Source organism: Labeo rohita, chromosome 21, assembly GCF_022985175.1.
Source record: "Labeo rohita strain BAU-BD-2019 chromosome 21, IGBB_LRoh.1.0, whole genome shotgun sequence".
In the NCBI taxonomy this organism is placed as follows: domain Eukaryota; kingdom Metazoa; phylum Chordata; class Actinopteri; order Cypriniformes; family Cyprinidae; genus Labeo; species Labeo rohita.
In genome coordinates, this window is record NC_066889.1 from 9091170 (window position 1) to 9114578 (window position 23409).

General features: G+C 38.1%; 1 protein-coding gene across 3 annotated transcripts in view; it reads right to left on the reverse strand.

The window, feature by feature from the left end:
* slco2b1 (solute carrier organic anion transporter family, member 2B1) overlaps positions 1–19507 on the reverse strand; it is a 23147-nt gene extending 3640 nt beyond the window's left edge. Inside the window, exons 1-14 of one of the 3 annotated variants that reach the window (XM_051093234.1) lie at positions 19351–19507; positions 17512–17617; positions 16219–16356; positions 15821–15983; positions 14612–14836; positions 14430–14525; positions 13997–14127; positions 13189–13294; positions 11744–11908; positions 11025–11214; positions 10227–10362; positions 8233–8402; positions 1141–1205; positions 389–509 (exon numbers count right to left, since the gene is read on the reverse strand). In XM_051093234.1, the coding sequence (XP_050949191.1) occupies positions 389–509; positions 1141–1205; positions 8233–8402; positions 10227–10362; positions 11025–11214; positions 11744–11908; positions 13189–13294; positions 13997–14127; positions 14430–14525; positions 14612–14836; positions 15821–15983; positions 16219–16356; positions 17512–17589 (1784 nt within the window). In that variant the 5' untranslated portion in view covers positions 17590–17617; positions 19351–19507. The remainder of the gene's footprint in view (positions 1–388; positions 510–1140; positions 1206–8232; positions 8403–10226; positions 10363–11024; positions 11215–11743; positions 11909–13188; positions 13295–13996; positions 14128–14429; positions 14526–14611; positions 14837–15820; positions 15984–16218; positions 16357–17511; positions 17618–19350) is intronic. The other 2 variants (XM_051093235.1, XM_051093236.1) reach the window with 2 other exon arrangements.
* Between the last annotated feature and the right edge of the window lie 3902 nt (positions 19508–23409).

Consider the following 23409-nt stretch of genomic DNA (forward strand, 5'->3'; position numbering starts at 1 on the left):
AGACAAAACCACCAAATATAAAGAATATCTGGAGTCCCAGGAATCTGTGAACCAAAAAATATTTAACATTTATAAGTTTACCCTGCTGAAAAAAAATAAAATAAAAACAGTTTTAGATTTAGATTAGATTTAAACCAATAGTTGGTTTAAATCTATCTCAGCCTGGCCTGTCTGTTTTGCCTTTTGGGAGGCTTTCTTTGGACAGACAGGAAGACATTTTTCCAATCTTGACTAGATGGGAGGCCAGCTAGACTAGCATAAACCAAGTTTTTTTTTTTTATTTTTTTTTTTTATGTATGGTATTATTTCTTTTTATGAAATCCATAATAATACATACAGTACAGTAAAGGCACTCAATTTTTCATAGCAGTATAATTTTGAATTTTACCTGTGTCTGAAAAGGTCTAAATCGTAGTAGCGGCATGATGTTATCTTATGGCATTTCTTTCCCCACATAATGCATGCGGTATCAATGGCACGGCCATACAGCACTGGAGCTGGAAGAAATGCTGCCAGGGAATAAAGCTCCTTGTTAGTATACTGTAATTTATACTATAACCCGCCATTGTGTTGATCAATACCATACACACATTCAGGAGTTACATAGAACACCATTACACAAAAAGATTACAAGAACCATAACTGAAAATCTCAAATATTGTCTTTACACACCTATTCCTGCTAATGATATGATATCTGTTATGACGGATAGTGAGTTATTACATTTTTTTAAGATATCACTGCAACTTTCATAATACTGGGAAAACTTGTTGTATAAACAAAGACAGATAACACCAAGCTAAACAGGGCAGGTCTGAATATGCCCGTAAAAATGTATGTCGAAACACTTCAATTTCACCATCACTTTTTATTATATTTTTGAGATTTTGCCTCTTTAAGAGATTAGGCATAGTAGATACAGACCAGATTTAAACCTGTTTTAACTACATGAGCACCATTGCTTAACATGTGTGATATATCAAGGCTCTCACTACTACTGCCCTGGAATTGTTATTATCATGCTTTGATATTCTTGCTTTGTTTTGTTCACTAGTGCCCTTATACCAGGTTTTGGTTGTAACATGTTTCTGTTGAAATATGACATATGTTCGTTCTGCATGATCAACTTCTTTTGCTTACCGAGCACTCGAAACAGCATGAACTGAATTCCCAAGGCAAAAGATTTGTCTTCTGGAGTCACAGTCCTGAACAAAAGCCAACAAACCATACATCATTTTACAACTTTTTTCATATACATATAAAATATAAAGACATTTAAGTTAAATTTCAGGAATATCAGAGTATGAGTTCTTTCGTCATATCCTTTTAGCCTTTTTTCAAAAGTAAGTGTGGTCTGTTATTACGCTGATGGCAGTTTTTTGTGATGCTGGCAGGGCCTGCACAGGCAAGTTTTTGACTTATAGTATGATGATACTATGATGTATTATAGCTGAAGGGCAGAGATGACAGATGAGCGCCATATCTGGCTTTAACCCTTTAACTGTCACCGTGCCACCTGTGGGACGCTTGGCGCTCTTTTTTCCATTGTCCTTTTTCTCTATCAAATATTTTAGTAATCATCAATAAATTATATGTCATTTGAAGGCTTAGAAGCCCAAGAATCATTCTATGAAAACCATTTTGAAATCGGACATTGTGTTACCATGGAAATGGTACTGTAAAATCTTTTGGCGGTCTCCTCCCCTTAGCAGCGGTGTCCAGTGTCATATTACAAAATGCATTATGGTCTTTTAGAGTCCAAACTTTTTATAATCTTGACAGAATACATGTCATTGGAAAGGTCTGAGTCTCAGGATTTCATATTTGGTGGTTATTTTGTGATAGAAGTAAAATTGACAGAGAAATTTAGATGTTTGTGACAGAAAAATGCATTTTACAAAATTCTGTAGAGTTTGTATGGCACCCGGTGGCTGTTTGTGGTATAACGCCCCAAACAAACTTTACAGGAACCTCAATTTTTTTCATATCAACTTCAAATTTGGAACATAACTTATTTAGACGTAAGGCTTCAATTTGATATCAAATTTAGGGTAAAGCCTGTTATGTGGAATATGTATTTTATATAACATAAAATAAAAACGGTACAGTGCATTTCCCCTTCGGGAACTGGAGCTGCGTCCGCAAACGCTAGGGAACGCCCTTGGCGGAACCACGCTCTGAACACATGTGTAATCTGACCAATGAGAAAGCGGGACGTCACGGGCGGGTGACGTCACCGACCAGGAAGCATAAAAGCATGTGCGAAGCCGGCCGGCGTCAGCTTCTGTCTTTCAGCGGAGCGCTCTGTGTGTGAAATTGTCTGTCTTATTGACCCTGTTTTTCTGTGCCAGTTTGCACAACTTTCTTTTGAGGGCAATGTCTAAGAAAGCGCTTGTTAAGAGTGGCTCGAGTGATAAAAGCGGACCGCGTTACAGGCTGTGTGTTCCTCCCTGCAAACGATACATCACTAGCGGGGATACACACAGCATGTGCGTGGTCTGCTTGGGAGCGGAGCATGCAGCGTCAGCCCTTGAGGGGGCTGATTGCCCGCATTGTGAAGAGCTTCCTTTGCGGACGCTCCGCTCCCGGAAGGATCTCTTTGAGGAGGGACCCTTCATCAGCGTTCCTCAGGGTGCTGGTCCCGCTTCCGCCGAGGCGGAGCGGGTACTGCATTCCTGGGGTTCGCAGTTGGATCTGTTGGAGGGAATGGAGACGGGTGACCCCCTATCTCCCTCCTCACCCAGCAGATCCGCAGCCCGTTCCGTGGGTTCGGAAGCCCGCTCTGCGGCTACTTCCTCCCAGGGGGCGGGCTCCTCTCTCCTGTTGTCATCCTCTGGTGAGGGTGACTTGGAGAGTGTCTGTGAGCCACTCCCCCAATCCCCACAGTATGAGGAGCTCTTGGAGGTGGTTACTCGTGCGGTAGCCAAATTAAATATCAGTTGGCCCGCCGAGGAAGAATCAACTCCGCAGAGAAGCAAGTTGGATGAGCGCTTTCTGCGGAGTAAAAATCCACCTCCAAGAAGGAGCCTTCCCTTCTTCCCCGACCTCCACGATGAGATCTCGAGGTCGTGGGTTAGACCATTTTCGGCTCGTCTCTTCGTCCCCGCCTCTGACTATTATGGAAATGTGGTGGGGCTCGATGAGCGAGCCTGTAAGGCAATGCCCCGGGTGGAACAGACGCTTGCGAGCTATCTGTCCCCCGGCGAGGCATCGTCACTGAAGGCTCCTACCTTACCCTCGAAGCCGCTACGCACTACATCAGCACTTCTGGGTAAGGGGTACACGTCAGCAGGTCAGGCCGGAGCGTGTCTTCACACCATGTCACTGCTCCAAGCCTATCAGGCCGACTTGCTGAAATAGCTAGCAGAAGGCGAAAAAGTAGATCTGGAGGAACTTAGAAAAACAGCTGATTTAGCTCTCCGCGCCACCAAGGAGACTGCCCGTGCAGTGGGGCGGTCTATGGCAGCCATGGTGGCGGCGGAGAGGCATCTGTGGTTGACCCTGTCCGATATGAAAGAGAAGGACAGGGTCTTCCTCCTGGACGCCCCGCTTGAGTCTTCTGGCCTGTTTGGCGACGCAGTAGATTCTGTCGTCAACAGGTACCAGGAGGCACGCAAACAAGCGGCGGCATTCCAGAAGTTCCTCCCTCGCCGTTCGCTAGCTCATGTGGCTGCTGGGCGTGAGCAGCCACAACCGTGTACCAGCTCCTTGTACCGTGAGGTTCAGAAGTTGAGTGTCGCCTCTCGTGCTCCCCCGTCCCGGGGCCGAGACTCGCGGCACTCTAGACCGGGGTCCTCTAAGGCGAGGCCCGACCTGCGGGTCGTGCTTCAGGCGAAGAGGGCCCCGGCCCAAAAGCGGTCCCGCCAACCCAGGACCGCCGAGGGTAGCCCCTGCCGGGGAAGGGTGGATTTTACCGTATTACACGGTACCCACCTCTCCTCGGTGCCCTCGGGGGGTCAGTCTGATGTCTCTGCCAAGGTTTCAGAACACAGCGGCCTCCGACGAGCGCATGCCCTGGATCTTTCCGCCCGGTCTCGTAGCGGAGCCAGGACACTCGTCACCCCCACGGGGGTCTCTAGAACAGTTAGTTCGGCAGTCTCCTGCCGGTCCGCCGTTACAGGTCTCCGAGCTAGCAGTTCAGTCAACACCAGAGGCCAGCCTCGAGCGGCTGGTTCCCTTAGTAGACTATTTGGCAGCGTGGAAGCTACTGCCAAACGTGTCTGCATGGGTCCTGCGTACAGTAGAAAAAGGCTATTCTATTCAGTTCGGCGCTCCGCCGCCGCCCTTCGACGGGGTTTTTCCCACAGTGGTGGGCCCCGAGCAGGCTCTGGTTATGGAGCAAGAAGTAGTCACCCTTCTGAGGAAGGAGGCCATCGAGGTGGTCCCTCCTCACGTCAGGGAATCCGGGTTTTACAGCCGGTACTTCATTGTTCCAAAGAAGGATGGAGGGTTGCGTCCCATCTTAGACCTTCGTCGTCTCAATCATTCAGTAATGAAACTGAAGTTCAAAATGCTTACAATCAAGCAAGTCGTCTCACAGATCAGGTTCGAGGACTGGTTTGTGACGATAGACCTGAAAGACGCATACTTTTATGTCTCCATCCTTCCTCAACATCGGAAGTTCCTGAGATTTGCTTTCAGGGGTGAAGCTTATCAGTTTCGGGTTCTTCCGTTCGGCCTAGCACTCTCCCCCCGCACTTTTACGAAATGCGTAGATGCTGCCCTGGTCCCTCTTCGGCTCCAGGGCATTCGCATATTAAACTACATCGACGACTGGCTGATCTTAGCAGCGTCCGAGAGTTTAGCGGTTCAACATCGAGATGTTGTTCTCGCACACATGAAAGCGTTGGGGTTAAGGCTAAACGCCAAGAAAAGTGTGCTTTCTCCATCACAGAGGACCCCTTATCTGGGCGTGGTTTGGGATTCGACCACGATGCAGGCACGTCTGTCCCCTGCTCGGATCGAGTCGATCCTTGCTGCAGTCAAGAGAGTCAAAGAAGGCCGGTCACTCACTGTCAAGCAGTTCCTACAACTGCTGGGTCTGATGGCAGCTGCGTCCAACGTGATACCTTTTGGCCTGCTGTACATGAGACCCCTTCAGTGGTGGCTCAAAACCAAGGGGTTCTCCCCGAGGGGAAACCCGTTCCGCATGATCAAGGTCACGCGCCGAGGGCTACGTACCTTAGATATGTGGAGGAAACCTTGGTTCCTAAATCAGGGCCCGGTGTTGGGAGCTCCTTGCCGCCGTGTCTCACTAGCGACGGATGCATCCCTCACCGGTTGGGGGGCGGTCATGAGTGGCCGCTCCGCCCGGGGTCTGTGGAGTGGTCGCCATCTCAGTTGGCACATCAACTGCCTCGAGATTCTGGCCGTATTTCGAGCTTTGAAGTACTTTCTTCCAGACCTGAAAGATCGCCATGTGCTAGTACGCACCGACAGCACAGCCGTGGTCTACTACATCAACCACCAGGGAGGCCTGCGTTCGCGCCCCTTATACAAGCTGGCGCACCAGATCCTTGTGTGGTCCCAGGACAAACTCCTCTCACTTCGAGCAGTTCACATTCCTGGGCATCTAAATGTGGGAGCAGACATCCTGTCGAGGCAGGGGCCGAGGCCCGGGGAATGGATGCTTCACCCAGAGGTGGTGAAGCAGATTTGGAGAATCTTTGGTTCAGCCCAAGTAGATCTCTTCGCCACGAGGGAGAATGCTCAATGTCCCCTCTGGTTCTCTCTAGTTCATCCAGCTCCTCTGGGACTGGATGCTATGACACAGATGTGGCCGAGGCTACGTCTGTACGCTTTTCCCCCGATTGCTCTGCTCCCAGGAGTTCTGGAGAGAGTGCGCCGGGACGGAGTCAGTCTACTGTTAGTAGCCCCGCACTGGCCGGGCCGAGTATGGTTCTCGGACCTGATATCTCTCCTCGACGGCTCTCCATGGGAGATTCCCGTCAGGAGGGATCTCCTCTCACAGGGGGGTACCATCTTGCACCCCCGCCCGGAGCTATGGAAGCTGTGGGTGTGGCCTCTGAGGGGGCACAACTCATAGCTTCTGGTCTCTCAACCGAGGTTGTTGAGACCATCCTCCAATCCAGAGCTCCCTCGACGAGGAAACTGTACGCCCTGAAGTGGAAGCTTTTCACTTCATGGTGTGGAGAACGCCAGCAAGACCCAGTTAACTGCCCAGTTGGTACAGTCCTGGAGTTTCTGCAGGCCCGTTTCTCCACAGGGTTAGCCCACTCCACCCTGAAGGTCTACGTGGCGGCAATTTCGGCCTACCACGCCCCTCTTGGTGGCATGTCAGTGGGTAGGAACCCCCTGGTTACACGTTTCCTCCGCGGTGCACTGAGGCTGAGGCCTCCGACGCGACCTCATATCCCTACTTGGGATCTGGCTGTGGTGCTTGAGGCTCTCTGTAGGCCTCCATTCGAGCCTATAGAAGAGATACCTGATCGTCTTCTCACTATTAAGACAGCTTTGTTGCTCGCTCTTACTTCCCTCAAGCGGGTAGGGGACCTGCAGGCCCTTTCGGTGGCCCCTTCTCATTTAGAATTTGCTCCTGGTATGACCAAGGCATTTCTGTACCCCAGACCGGGGTACGTACCTAAGGTCCCCACCAGCACACCTCAGCCGGTCGTGCTCCAGGCTTTCTGTCCTCCTCCCTTTCGGAAGCCCAACCAACAGAAGCAAAATTGTATCTGCCCAGTACGTGCCCTGGATGCCTATGTCCACAGAGCTGCCCTGTGGCGTAAATCGGAACAACTGTTCGTCTGCTATGGCCCCCCTAAGAAGGGGAGTCCTGCTACCAAGCAAACTATTAGTAGATGGATCGTTGATGCCATTTCTACTTCTTATGAGTCTTCGGGCCTTCCTTCACCTATGGGTCTTCGAGCCCATTCTACTCGTGCTACGGCTGCTTCCAAAGCACTCATGTTAGGTGTCCCAATCCAGGACATCTGTAATGCTGCGGGGTGGTCCACGCCACTTACCTTTGTCAGGTTTTATAACCTAGACACCCGAGCCACTCCTGGCTCTTCTGTCCTTGTGTCCTAGCAATTTCACTAGGCAGGGACTTCGAAGTCTGGTGGCGTGGGCATCTCGTTCCCCTAGCGTTTGCGGACGCAGCTCGAGTTCCCGAAGGGGAACGTCCCAGGTTACGTATGTAACCATGGTTTCCCGAGGGAACGAGATGCTGCGTCTCGGTCCATCCTTCTGGCATCCCTGCCGAGCGCTCGCTTCATTCTCGAAGCTGATGCCGGCCGGCTTCGCACGTGCTTTTATGCTTCCTGGTCGGTGACGTCACCCGCCCGTGACGTCCCGCTTTCTCATTGGTCAGATTACACATGTGTTCAGAGCGTGGTTCCGCCAAGGGCGTTCCCCTAGCGTTTGCGGACGCAGCGTCTCGTTCCCTCGGGGAACCATGGTTACATACGTAACCTGGGACGTTTCTTTTTAGTAAATATAAACTTCTATAACTTATTAATATATTTTTTTTTTTTGAAAAATTCCACTTCTGGCATAATCTGCTGACTGTCTTCTTTGAAAAGAGTCTGTATTTCAGTGTGTTCATGAATTACAATAATTTAACCTCGGATAGTGCACTTTCATGCCTATTTAAAAAAATGGGGGGTGACAGTTAAAGGGTTAAAAGACAAAGTGGTGAAAACGTTAATCAGTGCAGTGATTAAATGGTCAGATTATTGATTTAGTGCTCACAATGTTATTTTAATTGGAAAGATTTTATATTTTGGAAACTGACACTTAAATATGTTTCAGAAAAGAAACTTATGTAAATAGTAATTTTGAATCCATGCCAATAAATAAATAAATAAATTCATAATAATAATAATAATAATAATAATAATAATAATAATAACAACAATAATAACAACAACAACAACAACAACAACAATAATAGTAATAATAATAATGCACTATAACTTTAACTATAAACCACTAGTTTTTAAAGTAGCAACATAATTCCATTGTTACAAAAGTATTTTTCATTTAATTTTCTCTTCAATGAACCAAAATTACAAAATTACATAATCATTCTCTAACCCACTACACTTGTCCTCAGACCATAACTCAATACTTCATGCAGAGTATATAGAACATAAAGCTAAGAAAAGCAGACATATAGATATGTAACTGTCAGATACTTATAAAGCATAAAGAGGTAACATTAAATGGTTACATTCAACAGATCGTATTTAGAGAAAATAGAGGGAATACCTGAGGATCATCATAAAAGATGTAGTGTGGGAAAGTGAAGCCACAAAGCATGTAATGGACGATAGGATCATGAAGGGAATGAGACGATTTTTGCAGCCATTTTCACATGGTCCAGGTAACGCAAAGCCTGGAGAACCAGCTGATGCCACACATTCACAATCTGTGTAGTTCTGTGGGAGATTTAGGGTGATTAAATGTTAGAAACTGAATAGTGAAATTCTGAATAGTGAAATTTAACAGTTTTGATTTTGAGTGGTTTCTTGCAGACAATTGATATTTATAGCGCTACTGCAACCACTTTTATTATTCTCATATTTGCAGGGGATTGCAAAAGGCCTGTATGAATCAAAAAGGTTAGTATGGATAAATCTGTTACAGAGTTGGGTAGTAAAGTGATAAAGTATAATAAACATGCAGCCACTACTTTTTTTTTTTTTTTTTTTAATCGTTATCTGCTTGTTTCTGCTACATCACCTTATTAATGAATAACTTTCTCTAAAGCTATCCATGCCTGAAAGATAAGTACCATGCTGCTCAGGAAGAGAACTTAGTTTGTTTTGAAAGCAATTAAGAGGATAAGGCATGCAGGAAGTGTTCAGACTTTTTCTTTTTGTGTGGCCAAAGTAGGTCATGAAACTTCTTGAATGTAAGCAAACACAAAATATCAAACCAAAACACATCATACAGCCACACACAAATAAACATTCTGCAAATGGAAAACACTCTGTAAAGATGCATTCTTTATGTACTTTTCAAAAGCTAAACACTTAAATAGTCAAATGAACATGCCATTATAACGTGAAAACAGAGCTGTGTGACCTTAGACACATATTCTAACATAAATACTGTCCTATTTCCTGGCTGCTACCATGTTCTTTTCAGTGTGAATTTGTTTTCCCAGAGGGCTGTGCTTTAAAGATTGCTGATCTGTTTCGCAAGGCTCAGAATTTTTTCCCCCGTGTTATGTTTATATAGTAATGTATCTGCGTCCTGATCGCTGCAGTAACAACAGTCTGCTGGCGTGCTCTACTTTCACTTTCAACAACAGTTGGTTTGCACTTAAATCAAACAATGGTGTTGGTACTTTGAGGTGTTGGTTGTTTTACCTTATCTAAATGTGTCAGTATTTGTAGGTCTGGGAGTGTGTTTGTTTGAACTACTATTACGCCATTTGTGGAATATACTGGTTTACAGCTTCGAAACTGATGATACTGTTTCATTTTAATGAAAATGAATAGAATTTTCTTGGGTGGTGCACTCCATATACATTCACTTCAAAATGTATTACATAACTCTTTTCAAGCATTTTAAACCTTTAAATAGTTCCTCTTTTTCCTTAACCCACTTATTCTGGTTGTCATTCACTCTCATAATGATACATGTTGTCGTCCTCTCAGTGACATGTATCATTTTCTCTTCCTCAAGCCTCTTTGATTCACTGCATCTGTGATTACAAGTAATGATGTTCTGATTATACCCTAAACATTTCTAAACTCTAAGGGAAATTTGGTCATCTGGTTATCATTTACTGTACTCACCCTCATGTCATACTAAATCAGTATTACTATTTTCTTTTTGTGGAACACAAATGCAATGAAAGTCAGTGGGTTCCAAAATAAAATTGGACACAACTGATTTTTAATGTGCTGTATTTGATGTAAAATGCTACACAATATTTCTCAAAATATCTTCTTTTGTGCTCCATAGAAGAGAAAAGTCATACAGGGTTTGGAATTACATGAAATGGTATAGATAAATGACAGAATGTTTTTTTTTTTTTTTTTTTTTTTTTTTTTTTTTTGAAAAAGTATCCCAAAAAGTGAAGTACTGGGTTCAGTAATTAATTACTTTTCTTAAACATTCACATAAAATCCTTTAAGTCAGTTCCAGCCAAGCACTGTTCTTACAAAACTCCCAGTATCACCCTCACTTTTTACATCATTAACAAAGTACCTTTGCCGTTTTAAGTTCTAAGATACTTAAAAATAGCTTACCAAAACTTTCTCTTTAAATATTGGTGTCTTACATCCCGCATGACAGGGAGAGCGGAACTCTACTCCATCTGAGCCACAAACAGGGTTGAAGGCTTCGTCAGAACAGGAACATGCATTGCTACACTGCTGAGAGGATCTGAGGACAAAAGGAAGAAAAATAAAGGCAAAGGCTAATGGAAATACCAGGGTGCCTTGCAGCAGGATTTTAAAAGAATTATCCTTTGCATATGAAGGGAATTAAGAAGAAAAAGTACTGGTTTAAAACCCTTGAGTAATGTAGGAGAACATGAAAGTGCAAATTTTAGCCTGCATTAAAATGTGGTACATTTGCAAAATTTTGTACTGAAAAACAGCTGTCACAGGGTTCACACAAAACAAGACACTGTTAATGCTCTGTTGTAAGTTGTAACTGCAATTATGGGCTAAATCACTTTTGGCAACCTCTAATCAACACTCTATTTATTTATCCCTTTCAGATGAAAATTGTATTGCTCAATAGATCTGGAGAATTCATGTTAACTCTTAGTTCTACTACACTGGTCTATCACTTTTGTCTCAGATTTATTTATTTATTTATTTATTAAATTGCATTTCCTTAGATGAAATAAAAGCAGAAACAGACTATTTCTAATATACAGTAAAATCATATAAAATAAATGCTGATATAGGCATAAAACTCACTTGTGATTTCTCTTTCCTACAGGCAGATTAATTTTTGGCCAAATATGTATTATGGGGTATGATTCTGCATTGAAAATGCACAACATTTAAAGCATTTAAGCACCAAACACAACTCACATATTATAGTTGATGCCAGAAATATTTTGTGTGGGGCAGCCAATGAAGAGGAGTGGAATTGCAAACATAATGCTAAGGAACACCGCCACCATACACATGGCCGCTGAGGACTTCACAGTCAGACCCAATTTGCGCAGTATCACCCCTCCAGCCATTATACCTAACATGGCTGAGGGAATATTTAAGCCACCTATGAACATACAGACAGACAGAACAAAACAAAGATGTATAAAAGTGAAAAAACAAAACAAAACAAAAAAGTTATGTTTTGAGAAATACATTTCAAGTGATTTTCTCATTCCCTACAAGTGATGTGCATTAATTCTACAACATTTGTTAAGTTGTTTTTGTTAATTTTTTTTTTTAATTTTTTTTTTTTTATTTATGCTTCAGGCTTTGCTCAGAGTTTGGGTGGGTCCTTGGGATCATACAGGTTGAAAACACTGTACTACATTCCTTTATTAATCCCACTGAAAAATAAATAATGAAAGAAGTAACACAGACAAAAAGCTTCAATCGTCGCTCGCTTATTTCTCAGGACTTTGTTAGAACTCAGAACTTGTTACAGTGACATATTGTATTGTGTGTGGATTAGCAGTGGTAAAAGTTTTGAATGAGTAATTTGTATCTTTGAACAATAAGATATGGTTTCACTGTCCAAAAACATACAGAACGTATTGTTATGGTTTTGGTAGACAAAAGGTCACCCATCAACTTACCCATCATTAAATTAGAAAACGAGGCAGTCTGTGCAAACTGCCTCTCAATGAATTTGCCCATAAAAGTAGCCAGACCTGCAACCATGGCAGCAAGATTCACCTGAGCCAACACTACCAACAAAAAAATTGGGATCCTCAGAGTCCTCATTACTATTTTGGGGAAACCTGAGGAAAGATAAAAGACACCAAACAATTTGAAAGAATCTGTAGGACATCTGTGCATTATAACACAAACACATAACATTCAAGAAGGACAAGAACAAGATTAATAAACACATTAATGAATTCAAGGATCTTAAAATGGTTTTTACATTAGACATCAAGAACCAAGTATGTATAATTTAAAAAAAAAAATAAATAAATACATTTAAAAAATGTAACTCGGAAATCTATTAATACAAAAAAAAAAAATGTTGATGTTAGACATATTAAGCAGGTTCCAAAATACTGAAGAGTATAACTGATAAACAACTTTTAAAAAGAAAATATATGAAAAGAATTATGTTTTCCTGCTGTGTGCAGCCCACCCATTAAGAAAAAATATGCTAAGTCTATGAAATTGAACGGTTACAGAAACAGAAGATATGTTTTCTGAATTTGTAGTTAAAAAAACAGAGTTGAGTCATTATTTGGCTACTAATCAGGCATCTGGTTCTAAATAAGTAGGTCAAATTGCACAGCACAAATTTGGCATAAACAGCATTATGATTGTTAGAGTGGATTCTTTTGAATATGGATGTGTTAGTTCTAGTATATTCCCAGTGTAGTATTACCTAACAAATACAGCAACGCCATTAAGTTCAAAAGTAGGTTATAATCCTTGCTTCTTTCTACCCATAATTCAGTTTGGTCTTACACTGAATCCAATGAGATTTTGTTTGTGCTGTTCCATTAGCTGTAGACTGGCTGCTAAAACAATGCAATTATTCAAGTATAAGTGGGTCCAATTTATTTTTAGTTAATTAGCCTACATCAGGTCCATGTTTGCCACCTAAACTTGGAAACCTTTCTTGTATTTAAAGGAATAAAACAGTCATTGTACTTAAAGGATCAGTTTCACCCAAATATGAAATCACATAACATAACATTGCCAGTGTAAAACATAATTTCCAGTGTAAAAGTCATCCCGTCATAATCAGAGAAAAATGCACAGATCAAGCACTGTTTACTTAGATCTATTTTCTTGATGGACTGGATTGCTTGTTGATTATTGTGATGTTTTGATCAACTGTTTGAACTCTCATTCTGATGGCACTCATTCACAGCAGAGGACCCATTGATGAGCAAATAATGTTACATTTCTGCAAATTTAGATGAAGAAACAACTAATCTACATCTTGGATGAACTGAGGATGAGTACATTTTCAGTGAATTTTCATTCTGGGTCAACTATTTCTTTAATTTGTGATTAATAAAATCATTGATGGGTAAAACGGCAAACATACTTTTTAGGAATTCAGTGAGAGACACCTCTTCCATTGTGTCAGTTTTGGCCTTGCTGTCCTCAATCATTTTTTCTGTGGATGGCTCCACAGGTGCCTCTGCGATTTCCTGAAGAGATTTAAATGTAGATTTATTGTTGAAAAACCACATTATGCTCAAAATCAGAGTGCAAAAAGCTGTGAAATATTAGGTAGAGAGGTACATTTGGCAAACTGGTTGTCTTTCACTGTCATCGACCACTGATCATTCGTCTGAGACAGCCTGATAGATTTGGCAACTGATTATTAATTCAGTAACCAGAGATTATTGTTGAAGCTTTGGTTAGAATAGAAATAATGTTACAACATGTAAACTCAGTTTTAACTCTTTAAACTAACACAGTAGTACCAATAATACCAGCTTACATCAACAAACCACCCTACTATGTGTGTTCTAATTCTTTACAAGGTAAGATTTATATGAATCATGTTTTTATACCCACATTCTTAAATATAAGATTGAGCAAGAACAAGTATGGACGCAAACTTCATGCAAGATTAACCAGTTATTTAAAGTTGAGCAAGAGGGGAAAAACAGGCTGAGACACGTTACTCTGGGACTCATGTTTCTTTCCGTGATTTTCAGTTTTTTTTTTTTTTAAACATGTCCTGTGAGACTAGAGTGTACTTCAGGAAAAATGCCAAAATCTTAAATGTGAGCAGAGCCACTCACATTTAACTACTTTACATCAAACTCTTCATCATTGATTAGTAAAACAAATCAAATTAATTTTCAGAATCAAAAAGGCCACAGATGATATTTGTGATGTACCTCTCTAGACATTTCCCTTGGAAAAAACAGGTATGGCAAAGAAGTCAGGAGAAGGAGGGTGGCAGCCATCAGGAATCCTAACCACCAAGCTCCAACCCATCTGGGGTCATCATGTTTCAAATTTATACCATCTGAAATGTATAACAGCTCATTCATTATACATCTCCTGCATATGAGAGGCATAAAGTCAGATTTACTAAAAGTTCCTGTCTGTGTTTGATACACCAAGCAACATTGCGAAACATGTTCAATCTTAAGGTCAACACTTCTTTATAAAATCAGTTTAGCTTGTCAAAATGCACTTGTCGAAACATGATTATTACAGTTGCTAAAGTATTTATTTACATTGGACTCTCTGATGTTGTTTAAGCTCAGTAAAGTGTATTCATTTACTTTACATTTTTAAGAAGTAGACGTAGCATATCAGACTTACCTAAAGACTTGTCAACGTCAACATAGAAACGAAGCAGGGCAGATGACATCACATAGCCAAATGCCGGCCCAATTACAGTAATTGCGAAAAGTATGCCTGTAGAAAAATAAAAAGATTCATTACTTCTTGTAATAATGAGAAAATTAATGAATAACCAAACAAAACTCAGTATTCATTCAAACCTAGGTAGAAGGGAGAATTCCTCTTTTCTGCAAAATCATCTATGTAGGAAATCCCGAAAGGTTGTATAGGGACACCACCAATGCCCAGCAGTAACTGGCCTAGTAGAAGTATTGGATACACTCCAAGGTGAGAATCAGTCTTTACTTCGTCGCAAGGCAGAGTAGATTCTTCCTCAGAGAAACTGTTCAGTGACTGGCAAAGTCCTGAACTGTTGTCTGTGGCGTCTGTCCAACAAATGCATACAGGTTATTTCACGTTACATACACGTGTTACGTAAAAAAAAATAAAATTATATATATAAATATATATATATATATATACAGTACTGTGCAAAAGTCTTAGGCCACTAGTATTTTCATCAGCTAAAAAATGGTTTAAAGTCCGTTAAAGTCAGTCTTTTGCTGTAGTGTGTCAGTAGGAAATATCAATTTACATTTCTAAACATTCATTTTGCCATTAATTATAATAATCCAGTGAGATTTTTGTATGGAGCACAGGCTGTTGTCAGACTCCTTGTGCAAACAGATATCTGATCTCTCCATCATTCAATCCAGTCTGTCTTAAAAAACAGAAAAAACGGAGAAGAACTGTGGCAACATCTCCAAGATGCTTTAAGAGACCTATACCTACAAAGCTACAGTACTGTTAAAATTTTTAGGCAGTTAGGCACATAAAATGAGGATGCTGTCAAAAACAATGTCATAAATAGATTTTCTTTATCAGTGAACTTCTATTAACTAAAATAAATCACCATTTAATGTGACCATCCTTTGCGTTTAAAGCAGCTTTTGCCCTAGGTGCACTTGTGCATAGTTTTTCAGGTAGCTTTGCAGGTAGGTTACTTGAAACATCTTGAAGATGTTGAAACAGTTCTTCTGGATTTACTCTGTTTCAGTTTGTTCTGTGTTTTCATGTCATTCCAGAGACAGACTGGATGATGGTGAGATCAGATCTCTGTGTGGAGCACTGGCTGTTGTCAGACTCCTTGTGCAAACAAAAATCTCACTAGATTATTACAATTAATGGCAAACATAATGTTTGGAAATGTAAACTGATGTTTCCTACTGACACGCTACAGCAAAAGGAAGAAAACTTTAAACCATTTTTAGCTGGTGAAAATACTAGTGGCCTAAGACTTTTGCACAGTACTGTATATATATATATATTATAATGCTAAAATAAATAAATAAAAAACAATCCCCACTCACTGCTAGTGAAGTCTGTATATGTGTACTTCTCACTAATGAAGTGAGGTAGGGCTATAAGGAAAACCCCCACACTTGCGATCATTGCTCCTATTCCAATACATCTCGGTCGATGCACACGGCTCCCGAAGAAACTCACAAACACAATGAGAACTGTGTTCCCCACCTTTGTTTAACAACAAAAGACTTACATGCATTATTAGATATAATAATCAAATAGCTGTTCTGGCTGATGCAGTAGCAATTTCATATTTATACTGGATGTCTGAACTTGTACTTTAATAATGAAATAATTGCTAACCAGGTGCTAACAAGTGCCAAAAACAACTGGTTTTTTTTTTTCATGCCATTTATGACATCCTGTCATCACCATTTATATAAAGTTAGCATATTTTCCTTGCCTCATTAAAGGCTGCCAGCAGTCCCGACTTCTGACTTGAAAATCCGTATCTTTTCTCAATGGTGGTTATGGAGCCTTTCAGGTAGCCAGACACCAGGAGTTGAGCAAGTTGTAGCATCCCGTGACACAGTACAAAAAACTGAAACACACACACACACACACACACAGGGTACTAAAAATGTAAACACTAAATATGTATGAACAACAAACATTCAGTAGGCAAAGAATTAATGAAGGTTAGAGTTGTTATTTATTGTAAAGATGATTCATGATTCTTGATTCATATTAATCTGTTAATTAGTTTCAAATGTTCAGGCCAAGCCAAGATGTGTCTTAGCAAAGTTAAGTTCTTTGGTTGTACAGCCTTTTCAGGGCATTACAAAAAAAAAAAAAAAAAAAAACAATATAAGGATGTGCAGTGAATACAAGGAAATTACAATTATGCAGGAAATCATCAAATTAATCTGTGGAGACTAATAAAGTTATGGAACTTAACTTACACCTCTCAAAAATAGAGGTATATTTCAACAATGATAGGTTTTTAAAAGAAATGTATAGAAAAGTCTACATAAAACACTAGATAAATGTTTAGAGAAGTTTAAAGAAATTTGTACAGCATTTACGTTCATTTTTAAACACTTCATATACAAACCCCTGAACCTGTTGACTGGCAAACCATGTCACACATTTCATATAAAATTTAGATTAACTAGATTAATGTGTTGTGTTCTGTCAGTTGCTGTTACAAAACCCTTGTGGAAAAGAAGTGTGCTTTTTTTTTTTTTAAAAAATGTGTGTTTAGAAGTTAAAAAAAAAATAATAAATAAATAAATAAAATACTTGCAAATAATATTACCCAAATAAAATTTTGTAACAGAAGAAAATCTGACAGGTGCACCTTTAAAAAGTACAATTTGTAATAATGTTAAATGAAAAGTTGCACCTTCAAGAACATTTTAAATCATGTTTTAATTATGTTTTGTTGTGCTTTAACAAATTTTGATGTGTTGACTAACATACTAAAGCACACATAAAGCACTTGATTTTATTGTAATGTTAACTGTAGTGTTTTTCAATTACATTTAAGCCATTACAAATGCTTAAAAAAATGTTACATGCAGCTCTCTCTCTCTCTCTCTCTCTCTCTCTCTCTCTCTCTCTCTCATTTAATCATTATATGGTGTATTTTTACCTGATTTAGCTTTCTCCTAATGTGGGGCAAGTTGTAAAGACACCTGTATTTATGAAGTCATATTACTATGAATATAATTAGGGGTTGTACTTGGAATCTTACCTTGATATTGTTAAAAAGACCCATTGATCTGCGAGTTCTCGATGTCTGTGGGTTTCCCTGGACTTCAATAGCTGTCATTTCGTGTTATCACAAGATGCAACACATTCTTGGAAAAATAAAATCATAGCTATTAATGGTATCTTGCCTTTTCTCAGCAAAACAAATAGGAACTTCCCTTTTTATCTTTATTTTAAATTTTAATCTGGAAATCTGCAATCTGCAACCAGTCACATGATGTTTACTGCATGCTATTTACAGGAAGTGCTTGTGGGTTACTCTGTAATTAGAGTTACATTTGGCATTTTCAGAAAGTTCAGAAAGAAAAAAAAAAAAAAAAATCCAGTATCTTATTGAAAACACTTGAAACTGAGATAATATGTCTTCACAGAACCGTCCACTTGGAGCAAATATTTTTAATCTGAAAATGTATTATATACAATATACAGTATAAATAAATAAATAAAGATTATATGTGTGCAAAATACATCAGTAATGTTTATGAGATTTTAAAACAATTTTATTGTATTTATTTATTTATTATTAATTAATTAATTAATTAATTAATTAATTATTATTATTATTATTTTATTTTGTGTGTGTGTGTGTGTGTGTGTGTGTGTGTGGACTGTCAATTCTGTTACAGCATTGTCACTCTACCTTGGTAACAGTGTTTGACGGCAAGAGAATTGACCGTTTTATTTATTTTTTTGCTAAAAGCTCCACTTGCATAAATGTTAAGATCATGTGACATTAATAAAATCATGATTAAAAGACTTTTAAATAGCCCACTGTGCAGTCAGTAATAAATTCTGTATTACTTATGATATTGTAGTACCAATTTTGACACTTTATAAAATAACTCTTGGTGTAAGAACTTTTTAGATTACAATATTTTCTCAGAGAACATATGATATTACATATGAACATATTATGCTTCTGAGATTATCAGTGAGAGAAAGTGATGTCATTTCCTGTATCTTGTATAGTTGTTGGAGATATTTTATTTTGCCAATTTAAAGGCAAAGTATGTTACGGTAACAGAGTTGAACACAAGATTTATGGACCCACATTTAAAAAAAAACAAACAAAAAAAACAAAACAATATATAATATTGTTATGGACTGCAACATCTTGAAATTCATAACAATGAGTAACAAATTATTAAAATGATTAAAAATATAACCATTTAAAAAAAAGCAGGAAAAATAAATTAATAAATAAGGACTTTAGACACCAAATGTACCTGCAGTTATAGAATCACCTTTGTGTTCTTCAGCTAAAATAGCATTATACTTTTATCTGTTAACTTGGTTTCATTTAGTTAATGAATGCTTTTATGATGACTTGGCTGCTCACAGAGGCAGCATGGTTAAGTTCCAGCTGTTTCTTAGGAACTGGGAAAGAAGTTCATTGTACGTCACTATTGCGCAAGGCATTACTCCAAAGGGTTCTTTGTCTTTGGAGTTAATGATTTGTGGTGATTTTGACTTTAATCTAATACTTTAAAATGTTTGAATTCAACACCAAAATAGAAGTATTGAGGAGAGTGTGCCCATATCATCTATACATTTTCTATTACATATTACAAATTATAGAGGCTACTCAGGATAAGAATATTAAACTGAGATTAAATTTTACTTTTTAAAGAATACATTAATTTCTACCTTTAAGTATTAAAAAACTAAAGTAAGAATATATGTTTTGTATACATCCTCAACATTTCTATGTCCACATCTTGAATTATTAAAACTAGATTTATTTCACAAATATGCCACATTAATTAGCATGCCCAAGCTGTTTGAGCAACTTGAGTTCATGAATTAACAGAAGTGTACTTACAGCTTGCTGAGACTGAAGAGTTGGAGAAAGTCTACTTTCACTTTTAGGAAGTTAGGTATAATTTAAGAAGTTGCTTGAGCTGGGCGGGCTTTCAGGATTGTGCAATCTCAGCTAGTAGCTGTTTGACCGTGATTTCATGTGGAGTAAAAAAGAAAAAGAAAGAAAGAACCTTTCACACGAATCACTGATTGAGGTCCAGATCTGACACTGTTTGCAAAACTATGCATTTCTCTTTGGCGGCATGGTTAACACTGTCTGCAAATCGATGCATTTCTCATTGCAGTTAATGGTTAACTCTAACACGGTACGATACAAAAAAAAAAAAAAAAAAAAATAAAAAAATAGACGGCTCACAACGTCACATCAGGACAACGCTTGGATTAAAGAGTTATACATTTCAAACGGACCAGCAGATGGAGACAAAGTACAGTTTTAAAACCACACTCTCTTTATAAAACATTACCTCATTTACAGGAAAAGACATGCTGAAAAGAGTGTTGCTAAATTTTAGATGGTACTTAGATTGTCCTGTGACATTGGTGGAAAGCCTAAAAACTAACGAAAAAATTGGTTGTAGACTGGATCAAATCTGACTCTCCTTCTGTTGTTCCTAATAAATAAATAAATAAATAAATAAATATACTGTATATATATATATATATATATATACAGTATATTTATATTTATATATTATATATAGTATATATTATATTTATATATACCCAAACTGCAGTACATCTCCCTTCACATTAGTACATTTCTCAGAGTCACATGGATTCTTTTTAAAAAGATAGTTACTCACAAGATTAGTTTTAACTGATCATTAAAATGGCATGATTACAGCAAAGCCTTTCAAGAGCTATGAAATATTTAGATGGACATCTATAATAGAATGCAGCGTAAATTAATTATTTTGGACTTATTGTCATATATTTAGCTATCCAGAAATTAAGGCCTTACATGTTAAATGCCTTACATGTTATTTTTAAGATAAGAAAAGTAATTATAAAGATTACTTGGTAACACTTTCTATGAAGCCCATATTTATAATACATTATTAGGGCATTCCTAAGGCATTATAATGAATGCAAAAAAAAAAAAAAATGAGTATGTTTCCTAGTAGAAGTTTCTTCCATCTCAGTTGTGGGTATTGAGGGTGGAAGAGAGTGCTGTTCACTCCCCCCACTGGTATTAAGAATCAAACCAGCTACTGTCAGGTTACAAATCTGACTCTCTAACCATAAGGCCACAACTGCCCAACTTAGCTGTACTGCTTCTGATGTGTGTTTACTACTGGGTTCTTTTCTGACCTCACTACATAAAGCCTTTAATTTTATTATTATTTTTTTTTATTATTTTTTTATTTATTTTTATTTATTTTTTTTTAGTTTTATTGTACCATTTAAAGAAAAAGAAGAAGAAGAAGAAGAAAACTGGACACTGGAGAAAAGTGGAGAAATTACTAAGACTTTTACTCCCTAATACAAGCAAACAAAAATACCCCCACTATCAACTGCTTTTTTATTTGCTTTTTAAAAAATATTATGTCCATGTGAACATAAAAATACAAAAATGAGACATAAACAGAATAAATTTCGCAGACATTTGACAAATAGAAACGGAATAAAAAGTCTCTGAATGGAACGGGGTCAATATCAACATTAGCAGTCATTAAGTAGCAGTCAGTATGTGGTGTATCCTCCAGCTGCAGTACAACAATGCATTTCATCTTAATGGACTGAGAAAGATTGGCCAGTTGCTGTTAGATGTTACTTCACTCTTCCACTAAGGCACTTGCAAGTTCTTGAACACATTTGGTGCATATGGTCACATGCGGTCTGGCATTACAAGGACATTCAGTGGTAACACATAAGGTATCATTTGTTAACATTTGTTGATGTATTAAAAAACATGAATGAACAATGAACAATACATTTATTACACTGTTTATTAATCTTTGTTAATATTAGTTAAAAATACAGAAGTTCATTGTTCCTGTCAGTTCACAGTGCATTAACTAATGTTAACAAACACAACTTGTGATTTTAATAATGCATCAGTAAATGCTGAAATTAACATTAATTAATAAATGCTGCTGAAGTATTGTTCATTCTTAGTTCATGATAACTAATCTTGTTTCTTTCTTTTTTTTTATTTTCTTTTTTTGCTTTGCTTTTGGGTTTACATACATAAATACAAACATAGATACATACATACATAATCTAAAGGGCCAAACAGGAAATAGTTATATAAAATTAAAATATATAAATGTAAATTGTGAATACAGTATATAGAAGTAAATTTAAATATTACTAAAATAAGACATTCAGGTTACTTTTACTTTTAAATCAGACGTTGTTTGAATTATTCAGATCCCTTAACTAGGATGTTTACTTATTTACTTACTTATTTATTTATTTATTTATTTATTTATCTGTCTGTAATTAATTAATTAATTTTTACCGTTGTTTTTAAAGGAGAAGTCCACTTCCAAAACAAAGATTCACATATAATGTACTTCCCCCTTGTCATCCAACATGTTCATGTCTTTATTTCTTCAGTCGCAAAGAAGTTATGTTTTTTGAGGAAAACATTTCAGCATTTTTCTCCATATGATGGACTGATATGGTGCCCCAATTTTGAACTTCCAAAATGCAGTTTAAATGCGGCTTCAAACGATCCCAGATGTGGTTGTAAACAATCCCAGCCGAGAAAGAAAGGTCTTATCTAGCGTAACCATTGGTTATTTTAATAAAAATAATACAATTTGTATACTTTTTAATGTAAAATACTCGTCTTGTCTTGCTCTTCCCGAACTCTGTTTTTTTCCCGGTTCATGACAGTTAGGGTATGTCGAAAAACTCCCATCTCATGTTCTCCCTCAATTTCAAAATTGTCCTATATTGCTGTTTTAGCCTTTTTGTTAAGGGTGTTTGATCTTCTTTGCATGTTCACTTTGCAAAGACTGGGTTGGTACTTCTGCAGCGATGTAGGATGATTTTAAAATGATTTTTGAAGTTGAGGGAGAAAATACGATTGGAGTTCAGGGAGAGAAAGGCAAGACGAGCATTTGAGATTAAAAAAGTATTTAAATTGTATTTTTTTTTAATGAAAATAACTGATCGTTTCACTAGATAAGACCCTTCTTCCTCAGCTGTGATCATTTACAACCGCATTTGGGATTGTTTGAAGCCGCATTTAAACTGTCTTTTGGAAGTTCAAAATCTGGGGCACCATACCAGTCCATTATATGGAGAAAAATGCAAAAATGTTTTCATCAAAAAACATAATTTCTTTACGACTGAAGAAAGAAAGAAAGACATGAACATCTTGGATGACAAGGGGGTGAGTACGTTATATGTGAGTCTTTGTTTTGGAAGTGGACTTCTCCTTTAAGTACTCTATATACATTTTTTCTTATATACTTTATTTACACTTCTTTTAAAATTAATTGTGAAACACTTTGGTTAACAAAGTTGTTGTTAAATGTGCTATATAAATAAAGAAAAACTGTAGCTGAAAGTTGAGCTTATCTATTTGCATTTATATCAGTTTTCAGTTGTTGTTTTTTTTAAATACAGTCTTGGAAAGGCAAATGAAAAATGTCACTGAATTTACCATATATTTTCTTAAATAATTTGTTAATTGCAATCAATATTGCAACTAAAATAGTTTAAGCTGTTTATCTCACTTAACATGTCAATAATATTTTGATGTGTAGTGCTTTTTTTCTTTAAAATGTAGTGCATTGTTTTTCTTTAGAATGCCCTGTTTTTTTTGTTTTTTTCTCACTATTTCAGAATTTACACTTGATTTTTGTTTTTGATATCCATTATGGACCTTTCTACTAAATCAAATGCAGAACACCAGTCATCTTGTGTGCATGATATGCATTATTAGGCCTACTGTCTATGTTTATTGTACAGGTAAACACCTAGATGAACTTTGGTGATTCAGATCATTTGAGCATCAGTGGCAACAAGTTTGACACAATTTGTAAACTTTAATCTGAACCTTCAAGTTATGAAAAGTTCAATACATTTAAATAAGTCTAACATG